The sequence below is a fragment of the Globicephala melas genome, chromosome 12, assembly GCF_963455315.2.
Source record: "Globicephala melas chromosome 12, mGloMel1.2, whole genome shotgun sequence".
Lineage (NCBI taxonomy): Eukaryota > Metazoa > Chordata > Mammalia > Artiodactyla > Delphinidae > Globicephala > Globicephala melas.
The window spans coordinates 67,830,174-67,843,862 of record NC_083325.1 but is presented as its reverse complement, the minus strand read 5'-3'; the positions used below and the strand labels follow the sequence as shown (position 1 = coordinate 67,843,862).

The window sequence follows — 13,689 nt, the reverse complement described above, 5'->3', positions numbered from 1 at the left end:
CCCCCAAGCCTGCCCCCACACCCCAATGTGAGAATCCTGACTATTTAGTTTTTTCCATCTAGATTTGTAAGGTTGCTCTTTCTTTGAGGGGGAAAAAAAAAAAAGATGCAGATGAGACCTCCAGCTGTCTCCCAGATGAGGCGGGCAGGAAGTAGCAAAACGTTCTTAACACAAGTCTCAAGGCACAATTAATCACCCATTCCTTTTTCTATGGAGTTTGTAGCACTCCCCCACCCTCAACTCCATAATTGCCTTCGATTTGCTTGGACCTTAGGATCTAGGAAGAAAGATGAGAGGAGAGGAGGGAAGCAAAATAGAGGGAGGAGAAGCGATTATAGAATTAATTTAATATAATTTACTCTGCCTAGTTCTTCATAATCTAGCCCTGTACTGTCTAATATGTGGTTGTTGAGCAGTTGAAATGTGGCTGGTGCAACTGAAGAATTTTTACTGCAACTGAAGAATTGAATTTTTACTTTTATTTAATTTAAAATTAAATACTGAAGGAGTGTAAAATATTTTTCCCTTATGTACCACATCATTGTTTTGGTAAGACTACATTTCACTTTAACTGTTAGAAATTTAGCATCCAAAATTGAGATACACTGTAAGTGTAAACACCAGATTTCAAAGACTTAGTATGAAAAAAAGAATGTAAAGTATCTCATTAGTTTTTATATTGATTACATGTTAAAATGATATTTTGGATATACTAGGTTACATAAAATACATTCCTAAAATTAAATTCACTTGCTTATTTGTACTTTTTAAATGTGGCTTTAGAAATATAAAGTGACTCACATTATATTGGACAGTGCTGATCTAGCCCCACTATATCCAATCTTATTTTCCATTCCTTCCTTCAGCAGGGAAGTTGCTGAGGGTCAGGAAGGAGAATCTGTACCTGACTCCTTGAACATCAAGGGAGGCATGGCTGCCTGGGTCACTGTGAGTTATGGATTCAGAGGTTCTCATTAGGGTCTTAGAGTAGTTTCCTGCTTTGGCTATTCATAACTACATTTCCTATTACCCTATAAGTACTTTGACCGTAAAAGTAATGCTAACTAGTAATCACGTGAACTAATTACCACCAAACATGGTAATGATTATGCATATTGTTACATATTGATGGATTAACTTTGTTTCAATTTTTATTAGTCTATAACAGTTTACATTCATTCACACTGGTAATTGGCCACTCAAATAGCATAGTCATACACTCACAACTTTAGAAATTAAAGTGACCCTACCAAATGTAAAATAGATAGCTAGTGGGAAGCAGCCACATAGCACAGGGAGATCAGCTCGGTGCTTTGTGACCACCTAGAGGGGTGGGATAGGGAGGGTGGGAGGGAGACGCAAGAGGGAGGAGATATGGGGATATATGTATATGTATAACTGATTCACTTTGTTATAAAGCAGAAACTAACACACCACTGTAAGGCAATTATACTCCAATAAAGATGGTAAAAAAAGAAGATATTAAAGTGACCAATTTATGAGAATCCCTCAATGCACTTTATACCATGCATTTCTTTGCTAGAATTGTATTTAACTTTTCAATAAATAACAATCAATGCTTGTTGAATCAGTGAGTTTTATAACATATCAAGGAATTAACCAGTTAGAAAATATGCTTTTTTGTGTGTGAGATTGCTTTTTAATATAATAATTGATGTTGATAATAATTTAGTTCTGGAAGTAGTTTGCCTTATTGTATAAAAACTTTGACTGACATAATAATATGATAAAATTGTCAATACAAGCAGAATAAAAATTATCAGGAAAAAGGAATACCACAAATAGATTATAAACTCAGCATAGTTTCTATAATTTAAAATTTGTTTTTGAGTTCCCTAGTAGTCAAAGCAAAATAGTATGCAGGATCTTATTATTTGGGAAGAGAAGGCATATCAGTTACCCAAAGGAAGCATAGCTTTTCTTGGTACTAAATTCTAAAAGCAGTTTCTCATGTGAGTCATTGTCATAACTAACATTTTAGTAGCAAGTTCAGTAACATTTCCTATGACTGCATCTGATAGTGTCATCCAATCTGTTGTTTTTATATAGAAGTGAACAAGAGTGTGATAAATAACTGTGTGTTTTATTTTTACAGGAATTGTGGGAAACCAAAATGAGGCACAATCAGCTATGTTGTGAGACACCACCTACTGTCACTGTACATGTAAAATCAGAGTCAAATAGATCACATCAGCCTAAAAAACCCATTAACCTGAAGCGTCCTATTTTTAAAGATAGTTGGCCAGCATCTGAAAAAAATGCACATAATAGCGACAAGTCTAAACGCCCCAAAGGACCCTGTCTAGTTATACAGCGTCAGGAAATGACTGCTTTCTTTAAATTATTTGGTAGGTTTAAAATATTGTAATGGGGTAATTATAGAGTACTTAAAAATAAGAATATAAGATCTATTTTATCATTTTTATAATAAAGAGGATACTGTTATTTTCTATGTCAGATTTTCTATCTCCAACCAAATTTGCCTTTTGTTTTCCTTAGTCCTTTTTTTTTTTCCCCCTCAATGCTGGGTTTTTGTTTGTTTTGATTACTTTTAGAGTAGAAATTCATCATCTAGCTTTTAGACTACTTAAATTCAAGTGTCAAATGTAAATTCTGGGCAGTTCAAGGTCATAGCATGAGTTTTGTTTGACCTAAAGTATAAATACTACATAAAGTCTCAGGTGAGCCAACTGACCCAGTGTCACTGGGCCTGAGGGGTTTCCCAGGACTTTCAGTGCTGAAACTGAGCAAACTGGCAAGGTTAGTCAACCTAGAGCAGTTTCAGTATTATATCTGGGGAATGTTATTAAAAATTAACTATGCTTTATCATCATGCTCATGTAATGAAATTGAGTTTGAATTTGTTCAGATCATGAAACAGTGCTACTTTGCTAATAAGCCTCTTAAACATAGCCAAAAAGAAACTTCTTTATAGTACTTCTACTGGCCAAGAAAGAGGATTGGTTTTTGTTTTTTGAGGTAAGGCAGTAAGGTAGACGGAATAAAGGGTTGGATAGATGGATTCTGGTAAGTATCTGCGGGACTGAATCAAATCAAGTAGCTATCACTGTCTGGTAGATCCAGGTAACAGCCTTCCTTGCTTATAGAGGAAAGCATGTGCATAAAGGAGGAGAGAGTTGGGGACAAGAGTGTTTGCCCTGCTGAGAGGACAGAAATCTTTAAAAAAAAAGGAGGGCAAGCTGGTTAAGATTTAAAGAAAAGCAAAATAAGATAATAGAAGACAAAATGTAAATAATACAGGTAGAAAATGTTGAACTATAAAGATGTTCCTTGTCAGGATCTAGAATGCTGTTAATAAAAGTTTCCCTCTCTCTTTATTAAGAGTAGAGTGAAGTTATTACCCACAAACTTTATTATTATTTGTAACTGAATGTGAGAAATAGGAGAAAATACATGGCTTTACCATTTTAGGTAATTTAAGAAATAGAAATGGAATTAACAAGGCAGAAATTAATTATTCTTAAAAAAGCAGTACTTATACTTGGAACTTTCCATTTATTTGACTACATTGATGATATTTCTAGGATATAACAAGAAGTTATGCTTATTTAACTTAAAATGCAGGGGGAAATGGAAAAAAGTAGATCTTTCTCAAATTATATTCTGACAGCTACCCATATATTTTGGGATTATATATTTTAGCCTTTTAAAATTGAAATGAGTGTTTCTGACCTATTTTTTGGATGTTATTCATTTTTTAACAGTATGTTTGTTGATCTTTTTGTCATACTCAGTTTTTTCCAAAATTAAATGTTAGTTATAAATAACTAATGAATTATGAATCTCCTTTACATAGATATTTTCATGTGTATTTGGATAATAGATAATTGGACAGAGATAAGTAGGAGAAGAGAAAACTCAAAACTAAAAATACCCCGTACCTAAAAGGAGAAAGTAGTTAAAAAAAAAAAAAGTAAAACATATTTAGAAAACAGAGTATTCATTGAGTCATTATGTCTTAAAGACTTATCTTTTATCAGATTCCATTTCCACCTGTTAAAGATTGATTTTGGAAAACAACAAAGGCTCATCTAGAGCTACCCAAGACATATTTCTAAAAGAGCTATAGAAATATTCAATAAATCAAACAGTTCTATCATTCTTCCTGCAGTCTGGGCTATATATTAAGGCAAATCAGATGGGAAGCCAAAGAATAAAGCAGTAGCTTTTTGTACAGCGCTTGCAATGGCAAACACGCTAAAGAACTGAAAACTACACCTTGGACAACCCTGGTCCTGCCATTTTTGTTTGATTTCTAAGCATCATTTGTCATCGTCTTATGTAAAAGTTAATTCTTCAAAAGGAAACCACCTGTTTTCAAAAGACAAGTCATAGCTATCTTTTGTTGTAGATGACGACTTAATTCAAGATTTCTTGTGGATGGACTGCTGCTGTAAAATTGCAGACAAGGTAAATTTGTTAACAGTATAATCATTAACCAGCATTATTATGTTACTAGGCTATCAGGACTTTAATGAACCTTATTAGGATTTTCTATCTTATTAATTAAGGTTAGGAAAAGAACTAGCCTACATTGCTCCTTCAAAGTGGAATCCATTAGCATACAACATAGATTCATTCTATCTATACTTGAGGCATTGTGAAATATTATTGATTAAATGACCTTAAACCCATATCTGTTTGATTTAAAACAAGAATCAATATAGACTTAATATGTTCTTTGTTTGGGTGGTTGGGGGTTTTTTTGTTCTGTTTTGGGTTTTTTTTTAATTGAAATTTAGTTGATGTATATCAGTTATAGGTGTACACTATAATGATTCAAAATTTTTAAAGGTTATACTCCATTTATAGTTATAAAATATTGGCTATATTAGGCTTAATATGTTTTGATCAGAATTATTACTTTTTATCAGGTAATAATATCTGAGATTCATTCCACTAAGGCAGTCTGTTACACATTTTAATATTTTGTAGATAATTTAGATAAAACAAATCCCAATAATCTTGTAGAGTAAAATTAGTTTATCATGTTCTTTATTTAGGAATCAGTGTTTCATAAAAGAACATCATGATGCTGACTTATATACTAGGGATTGTGATGTTTCTATACTATTTAGGTTTAGCTGATCAGTTAGAATTTCAGCTTTATAAATGTCATCTTAGACCAGTTAGTCATATCAGAAAATTCAGCATGACTTCGTATTACATTTAAAATAACATGCTATGGGACTTCCCTGGTGCCACAGTGGTTAAGAATCGCCTGCCAATGCAGGAGACATGGGTTTGATCCCTGGTCCGGGAAGATCCCACATGCTGTGGAGCATCTGCGCCCATGTGCCACAACTGCTGGGCCTGCGCTCTGGAGCCCGCGAGACACAACTACTGAGCCTGCATGCTGCAACTGCTGAGGCCTGCATGCCTGGAGCCCGTGCTCTGCAACGGGAGGGGCCACCGCAGTGAGAGGCCCGCGCACCACAACGAGGAGTAGCCCCCCCACGCTGCAACTAGAGAAAGCCGGCATGCAGCAACGAAGACCCAAAGCAACCAAAAATAAATAAATAAATAAATAATGTGCCAACCAACAGAAAAGGGAATGAACAGAAGACTAGCTCATGATTAAATACCCACTAATTTCATATTGATGTGAACTCTTATTTTAAGCTTAAGATAAAAATAAAATCAGAGGGTTTTTTTAATTTTGAAAATTTTTAGAAAATTTCAAACATACAACTTATAGTAGAGAGAATAGAACAAAGACCCTCCATGTGCCTGTCATCCAGCTAAAACAATGATCAACTCATGGCCATTCTTATTTCTTCTAATCTCTCTCCCCAAACGTGGATTATTTTGAAGCAAATCCCAGACATCCTAACATTTTATCCATAAATATTTAAAGATGTACTTCTAAAAGGTGAGATCTTTTTAAACATAATCAGTGTCACTGATGCTTTTAAAAATTGACAGTAATGCCTTAATGTAAAATATCCAGTTCATGTGGAGTTCTAAAGTTTTAAATTTTACAAATTTAAGCACCTTACAGTAATTAAAGTTGTTGGACAGCAGGGGGCAGTGCCTTTAAAGTAGCCAGGAGTACTGTATCTTAACACTCAATATATCAAGAATCCTCTACTGAAAGTTACCTTGAAAATTTGGAATCACCTTTGTGGCCAAACCTGTGAAGGTAGCATGAATTAGGCATTTTATGAAAGGGAGTCTATTATCAATATATCAGTATCATAACTTGTTTTTAACTTGCAGAACAGGCAGAACCTGGCATGGGTCCTAATAGCAGGCTAGACATATGTCTTCCTAATAGTACATTTAAAACACTTTTATTCCAGTGAAAATAGAGCCATGTTGTTCTAATTTCTGGTTAGAAGTTATTTTTCAAAAATTATTTTCAAAAGTGAGTATGGATGTCTGCAACTAACTCAAAGGGTTGAGGGGAAAAATTTTTGCATATACACATACATCAAGCCAGTGTGGCAACAGAAAAACAATTGGTGAATCTAGGTGAAGGATGTGTGGTTATTCACTTGATTATTATTTCAGCTTCTCTATACGTCTGAATAGATGGCAATAATAAAATTTAGAGGTTAAAATTATAATTATAAAATTATAATTTAATCATAAATGACCCAGAACTATTTCTCACTGTTCATATGGATTAAAGAAAGCCAAAAAATAAGGACTCAAATAAATAGCTAATTCTATAATAAGGATAAATAATGCTTTATTTTAGCTTATAAACATAACTATTTTAAAGCAGTTTTACTATGAAAGCAAAACATTAATATTAACTTTTAACTTTTTTCCCTATAGTATCTTTTGGCTATGACCTTTGTTTATTTCAAGAGAGCTAAATTTACTATAAATGAGCATACCAGGATAAATTTCTTTATTGCTCTGTAAGTATGCTTTCTACTAAGTGATTTTTGTGCTAATTATTTATAATATATACAATACCTTATTTAAAATAGAGGCTGTTTAAAACCTGATGTATATCTTTGAATAGGCCTTCCTGTTTAAAAGCTATATGTTTTTTTACTTTAATAGGATATTCTTATGTTCTTTTCACTGGTCTTATCCTGCCATATGCCTAACATTTATTATTCAGTATTCCACTTGAGTTTGTATTGTACCTTTCACATTTCCATAATTTATATAGTGTTCCACATAAATTATCCCAAATTTTCCTCTTTTGGACTTAGAGGTTTTTTTAAAAGCCAGAATATTCTCTTTGAAATGTAATGTATAGTAAAAATTATCATTATTGCCCTTTTACACTGAACAGCTTGTGGAAAATGCTCTAGACATCTCAATATCAAAACCTTTTCTACCTAGTACCTGGATATAATGCTGCAGTTTGGAATATATGAATATAATTTTAAGTACCTAACTAGGGAACTACATATAAAAATATTTAAATTGAATACCACAACAACCGTTAGCACTGAAGAATTTATTTAAAGTCTGTTTAATTCAGAATCAAAGAGTGATTCAAGAAATAGGACTAGAAGAAATTATCTCTGCATGTTTTCAGCAGACACATTTCCCCATGCATAGGAAAATATGAACTCAATATAAAATTTGAGTTGATGATTGCTAAATGGGGGGAATATAATAGTATTAGCTAATATTGATATGTGCAAGGTACCACAAAAATGTTTTCTATAAACTCATCTAATCTTCCCTATAAGATACATTTTTTTAATTATCTCCATTTTACAGATGGGGAAATTGAAACTGAGGAAGATTAAGTACTTTCCAAGGTCACAAAAGTTAATCAGCAAATTCAGGTGTGACTTGCCAATGGCCAAATTCAGCCATTTAACACTAAGCTGCTGTTTACGTGTCTCTTAGTATTATATCTGTATGTTGATGCAATATCTATTTTATAGTTTTTTTTCTCACGTGAAAATTGAAAACAAACCAAAAGAAACTTTATTTAAATCTTACCAGATGCCCCAAATTGGATTTGACAAGTTTTGTAATGTTATTACCAGCAAAGCACTGTGTTAGCTTACACTGTGTAGTAGCATGTCAGGTTGCGTTGCATGTTGTATTATAAGCTCCATATGAAAAGTAACATGAATTATAATTTACATTTTTATATCTAATCATTCTTTTGATATAACCTCACTCAATAGTTCTCATTAAATATTTTCTCAGCCACAGTTCTAACTCAACTCCTTTTCCTTTCTATATATTCTTATAACACTCTGAATTTCTATTATCATTTTCCTATATCCTCTTTCAGTTATGTATTTATTTCATACTTGATTGCCTTTTCTACTTGACTGTAGACTCCTTAAGGGCAAGGAATGTGTATCTTACTTTTTTTGCATACTTCAGTGGCTGACATAGGAGGTTCTTAATTCTTTATTTGAATAAATATAATTAACCCTATGCAAAAGAAATGGACTCTGCTCCAAGAAAAATCTATTTCAAATTAGAAGACAACTTACATGTGTAAGAGACAGATATTTCATTACCTTGAGGCTGAAAAATTGTTAATATAGAATAGAATAATAATGTGGTCCTGATACTGGAGTACCATAGTCCATTATAGATTTTTCATTAATCTGCAAGCATGAAAGGGGCCAACCTCCAGCTCTATCTACAGTTTACTAAGAACTCTCAGGGATACTTAAGTGAGAAATTACTTTATGTAATTTCACAAAGGACATGATTTGACTCATATAACTGAATGGGTTTAACAATGAGGTGCTTTATAATAAGGTAATATATATATATATAATGTAATATAAGGTAATATTAAAATAGTTATTTTAAGGGAGGATAAAAATATGTACGTACTCATTTTATATTAATGTAACTAAATATGAATATGCACATGGTTAAAAAATATATATAGGAGGGTATACAATTAAAAGTAAGTCTTGGGGGCTTCCCTGGTGGCGCGGTGGTTGAAAGTCCGCCTGCCGATGCAGGGGGCGTGGGTTCGTGCCCCAGTCCGGGAGGATCCCACATGCTGCGGAGTGGCTGGGCCCGTGAGCCATGGCCGCTGAGCCTGCGCGTCCGGAGCCTGTGCTCCGCAACGGGAGAGGCCACAACAGTGAAAGGTCTGCCTACCGCAAAAAAAAAAAAAAAAAAAAAAAAAAAAAGTAAGTCTTCCTCATATCTCAAGACCTTGACCTCCCTCCTCAAGGACAGTTAACAGTTTCATATGTATGTGTCTAGAATAATTTTCTATATATGAACCAGTGTGTATATTACATGAATAGAGATGTACTATACACTTCTGTGCCTTTAAAATTTTTTTAATGTGAAATATTTACAAAAGAGTATATGGAATGTATACGTATGTGTGTGTAAAAGAATAGAAGCAAAACAAATACTCATGTACCCATGACTCAAGAATAGAACATTGCCAAAATCTTAGAAACTCACAGCACACAGTTTCCCAATTAGAGCCCCCTCCCTTCCACAAGTAATCATTTTCTTACTTTTCTTTATTCTATGTATATACCTCTAAATAATATATTATTTGGTTATTCCTATTTGGGGGCTATATAATAAAATAATTATACACCATAATTACCATTATCATTCTTCTGTAACTTTCTTCTTTTGCTTTATAATATTATTTTGAGATTCATTTCTATTGATACATGTAGCTATAGTTCATTTCATTTTCACTGCAGAATAATATTCTATTGTTTCTTATATATTTGCATTTTTTCCTACCATCTTGTTGTGTATTTTGTGTATGTCCCATTTTTTTCTTTCTTCTTTCCCCTCCATTTTAATCTTATTTTTGATTGAGATTTTAATATTTTTACTTTTGACACCTTTTTTTCCTCTACATGTTTGGAAATCTTACATTCTATATTCTTTTAGCAATTGCCCTAGTTATTTTTAATTACAAGACCCTTAAGCATTTTAACTCTAATCACTCTTCCCAACTTCTATTCTCTTGTTTTGCAATTCTATTTGTTCTACCTGATGCCCTCCAAAATGTTAGACATTATTATTGTTGTTTTATAAATTCAACATTTGTTTAGATTTGCCCATATATCTATATATCTTTGATTACTATTCCTTCTTGCATCTCAAACCTTCCACTTGGGATCATTTGCCTTCCTTTCTGATTGCTTTTAAGACCCCCTTTTCTTGGGTGTTTGTCTCTTAATTCCAGTATCTTCACACTTCAGGGACTGTTTCTGTTCATGGTGCCTTGTTCCCTTGTATGTTTTGTAATTTTTTTTTATTGTGAGTCGCCTGTTTTTCTTAGAAAGTCATCTATGGAGCTTGCATTGTTTCCAGTGGGAAATCTGCTCCATCCTTATCTCTGTTCCTGTGTTATCTAACATGTCTTATTTTTTTTCTCTGACTGCTTTTAAGATTTTCTCTTTATTACTGGTCCTAAGTAATTAATTATGATATGCCTTAGTATAATTTTCTTCATGTTTTGTGCTTTGGAGTTCACTGAGATTCTTTGTGGGTTTATAGTTTTCATCAAATTTTGAAAATTTTCAGTCATTATTTCTTCAAATGTTTTTTCTGTCCAGCCACCACCCTTTAGGGATTGCAATTTCACCTTTATTAGGCTGCTTAAAGTTGTCTCGCAGCTTATTGATGCTCTGTTCATTATTTTTGTTTCCTTTTTTCTGTGTTTCATTTTAGATAGTTTATATTGCTATGTCTTCAATGCACAATTCTTTTCCTCTGCAAAATTTAATCTGCTGTTAACCCCACTCAATGTAGTTTTCATTGTACACATAGTTTTCATCTCTAGAGGTATACTTTCAATGTGTCTAATCTTTTTGAACATTTGGAATAATTATAACTGTTTTAGTATCCTTGTCTGTTACTTCTATCATGTGGGTCAGTTTTGATTGACTGATGATTCTTCTCATCTGTCCGGTTTTCCTGCTTTTATGCATGCCTGATTCCCCCTCAGGTATTTGAGTGTAGGGAAAGACCGTAAGAATAGAGGGAACACAGTGACTAACATCCACCCAGGGCTGGAAATAGTGCCTGTTCCCACCAGCCAGACTGAAAAAACTTATAATTCACACTGAGTAATTCAGTACTGAGTACAGTACTCAGGAACGTCTTGCCTTAGTGGGGAGAAATTAGCCCTAGACTGAACATTGCTCCAGATCCACCTAACAAATCATGAAAGCAAGACTTGAAAGGATCAGACCGTTTCCATATAACTGCATCCCAGAGCAAAGCTCAAGATTGATAGGAATATAAAAGTATCCAGAACTCAACAAGGTAAAATTCACTGTATCTCTATTTTTGACCTACCTTTCTTTAATCATGCATAAGGTTGAACATCTTTTATGTGTTTATAAACAAGTTGGGGTGTGTGTGTGTGTGTGTGAACTGTCTGTTCCTGTCCTTTACCCATTTCTTTTTTGAGTTGTTGGTCTTCTTTGCTAGGTATCTGGCCAATACAGTTGAAGAAGATGAAGAAGAATCCAAATATGAAATTTTTCCATGGGCTTTAGGGAAAAACTGGAGAAAATTATTCCCTGATTTCTTAAAGTTAAGGGACAAACTCTGGGATAGAATTGACTATAGGGCTATTGTAAGCCGGCGATGCTGTGAGGAGGTAAGATTTTTACATGCGTTTTATATATATAATCTCTGTCTTCTCTTTATGTAGTTTTCCTTTTATGTTTTTTAATGTGCTTCTAATGTTTCACTTTTTTTTTGTATATGAAGTGTAAACCATTAACCTTGATGATTAACATGAGTACAACTTTTATATTACAATGTTGATGTTTTAATTTTATACCACAATAATTAAAAATTGTCATTTCTGTTTTTCAGAGCAGCCTAGTTCTGTAGAAAGTATTTTTATTTTAGAGTGTTTCTCTAAAAAGATCACCAGTATATTGGGAAAGAATAGCATGCACATTCCAAAATACATCATGGTAATAACATTGGAGCTGAATAATAATTTCCATTAAATAATTTCTGTTGAAGTATCAAAATTTCAAGTTCCCAAGGTTAAATGTGAACTACATGGTATAAAATAAGTTTAAAAACTATACCTCTTTTCATAAAGCATACATAAAGTTTCCTTGATGCCAGATTCTATTAATATAAAGCAGAAAGACACTAAAAGTTAAAAGATTATTTTATCTAATGTTCTGGTTTTCAGTAAAGAAAGTTAATGTTTCAAACTAAAAAAATTTGGAGTAGAAAATTAAATGGAAGGCAATGATCACTATAAGCCAGTACTAGTTCAAAGAAGTTTGGTAAATGTGGGCTAGATAATGCTGTAATTAAATGAAGTCATATGGGACTTCCCTGGTGGCGCAGTGGTTAAGAATCCGCCTGCCAATGCAGGGGACACAGGTTCAATACCTGGTCCGGGAAGAACCCACATGCTGTGGAGCAACTAAGCCCATGCGCCACAACTACTGAGCCTGCGCTCTAGAGCAGGGGTCGCCAACCCCTGGTACTGGTCCACAGCATGTTAGGAACTGAGCAACACAGCAGTAAGTGAGCAGTGGGGGAGTGAGCGAAGCTTTGTCTGCCGCTCCCCATTGCTCGCATTACCACCTGAACCATCCACCCCCACCAGTGGAAAAATCGTCTTCCATGAAACCAGTGCCTGGTGCCAAAAAGGTTGGGGACCTCTGCTCTAGAGCCCACGAGCCACAACTACCGAGCCCACACGCTACAACTACTGAAGTCTGCGTGCTCTAGGGCCCATGTAGCCACAACTACCGAGCCTGCATGCTGCAACTATTGAAGCCTGCGCACCTAGAGCCCGTGCTCCGCAACAAGAGAAGCCACCGCAATGAGAAGCCCGCGCACCGCAAAGAAGAGTAGTCCCCACTCGCTGCAACTAGAGAAAGCCCGCGTGCAGCAACGAAGACCCAACGCAGCCAAAAAAAAAAAAAAAAATGAAGTCATATCTAGTTTAATGACTACAGGCCAAAGGAACCAATTAATGGATTAGTGTCAGACCTGAGGGGAGACTTCAGAGCTAAAAACTATAAAAATCTTAAAACATAGGGGTTACATCTTCATGACCTTGGATTAGGTTTCTTAGATATAATACCAGAAGCACAAGCAAGAATAGGAAATATAGATAAAATGGACATCATCAAAATTTTAAACTTTTGTTCTTCAAAGGACACCATTAAGAAAGTGAAGAGACAACCCACAAACTGGAAGAAAAATTTTGCAAATCATCTGTTTTATAAGGCACTTATATCTAAAATATATAAACAGCTCTTACAACTCAGTATTAAAGAGACAACCCAATTTTTTAAAGGGCAAAGGATCTGAATATGTATTTCTTCAAAAAAGATATTCAGATGGGCATAAAAGCACATGAAAAGATGCTCAACATCATTAGCCATCAGAAAAATGGCAAACTCAAAAACACAAGGAGATATCACTTTATACCCACTAGGATGACTATAATTTTTTTTTAAAAAAGACAGACAATAACAAGTATTGGTAAGGATGTGGAGAAATTGGAATCCTTATACACTTCTGGTGGGATTGTAAAATCATGTAGTTGCTTTGGAAAACAGTCTGGCATTTCCTCAAAATGCTAAACAGAGTTACCATGTGACCCAGCAATTCCACTCCTAGTTTTATACTCAACAGAAATGAAAACTATGTCCACACAAAAACTTGTGCATGAATGTTCATAGCAAGCAGCCTTATTCATAATAGTCAATAGTT

At 34.2% G+C, this 13,689-nt stretch overlaps 1 protein-coding gene across 2 annotated transcripts in view; it reads left to right on the top strand.

Annotated features, from left to right (window-relative positions):
- SPDYA (speedy/RINGO cell cycle regulator family member A) overlaps nt 1-13,689 on the top strand; it is a 33,640-nt gene that overhangs the window by 1,792 nt on the left and 18,159 nt on the right. Inside the window, exons 1-5 of one of the 2 annotated variants that reach the window (XM_060309494.1) lie at nt 931-948; nt 2,117-2,369; nt 4,394-4,452; nt 6,826-6,911; nt 11,419-11,590. In XM_060309494.1, coding sequence (XP_060165477.1) covers nt 931-948; nt 2,117-2,369; nt 4,394-4,452; nt 6,826-6,911; nt 11,419-11,590 — 588 coding nt within the window. Of the gene's footprint in view, nt 1-930; nt 949-2,116; nt 2,370-4,393; nt 4,453-6,825; nt 6,912-11,418; nt 11,591-13,689 lie in introns of those variants that run through there. The other variant, XM_060309495.1, reaches the window with a different exon arrangement.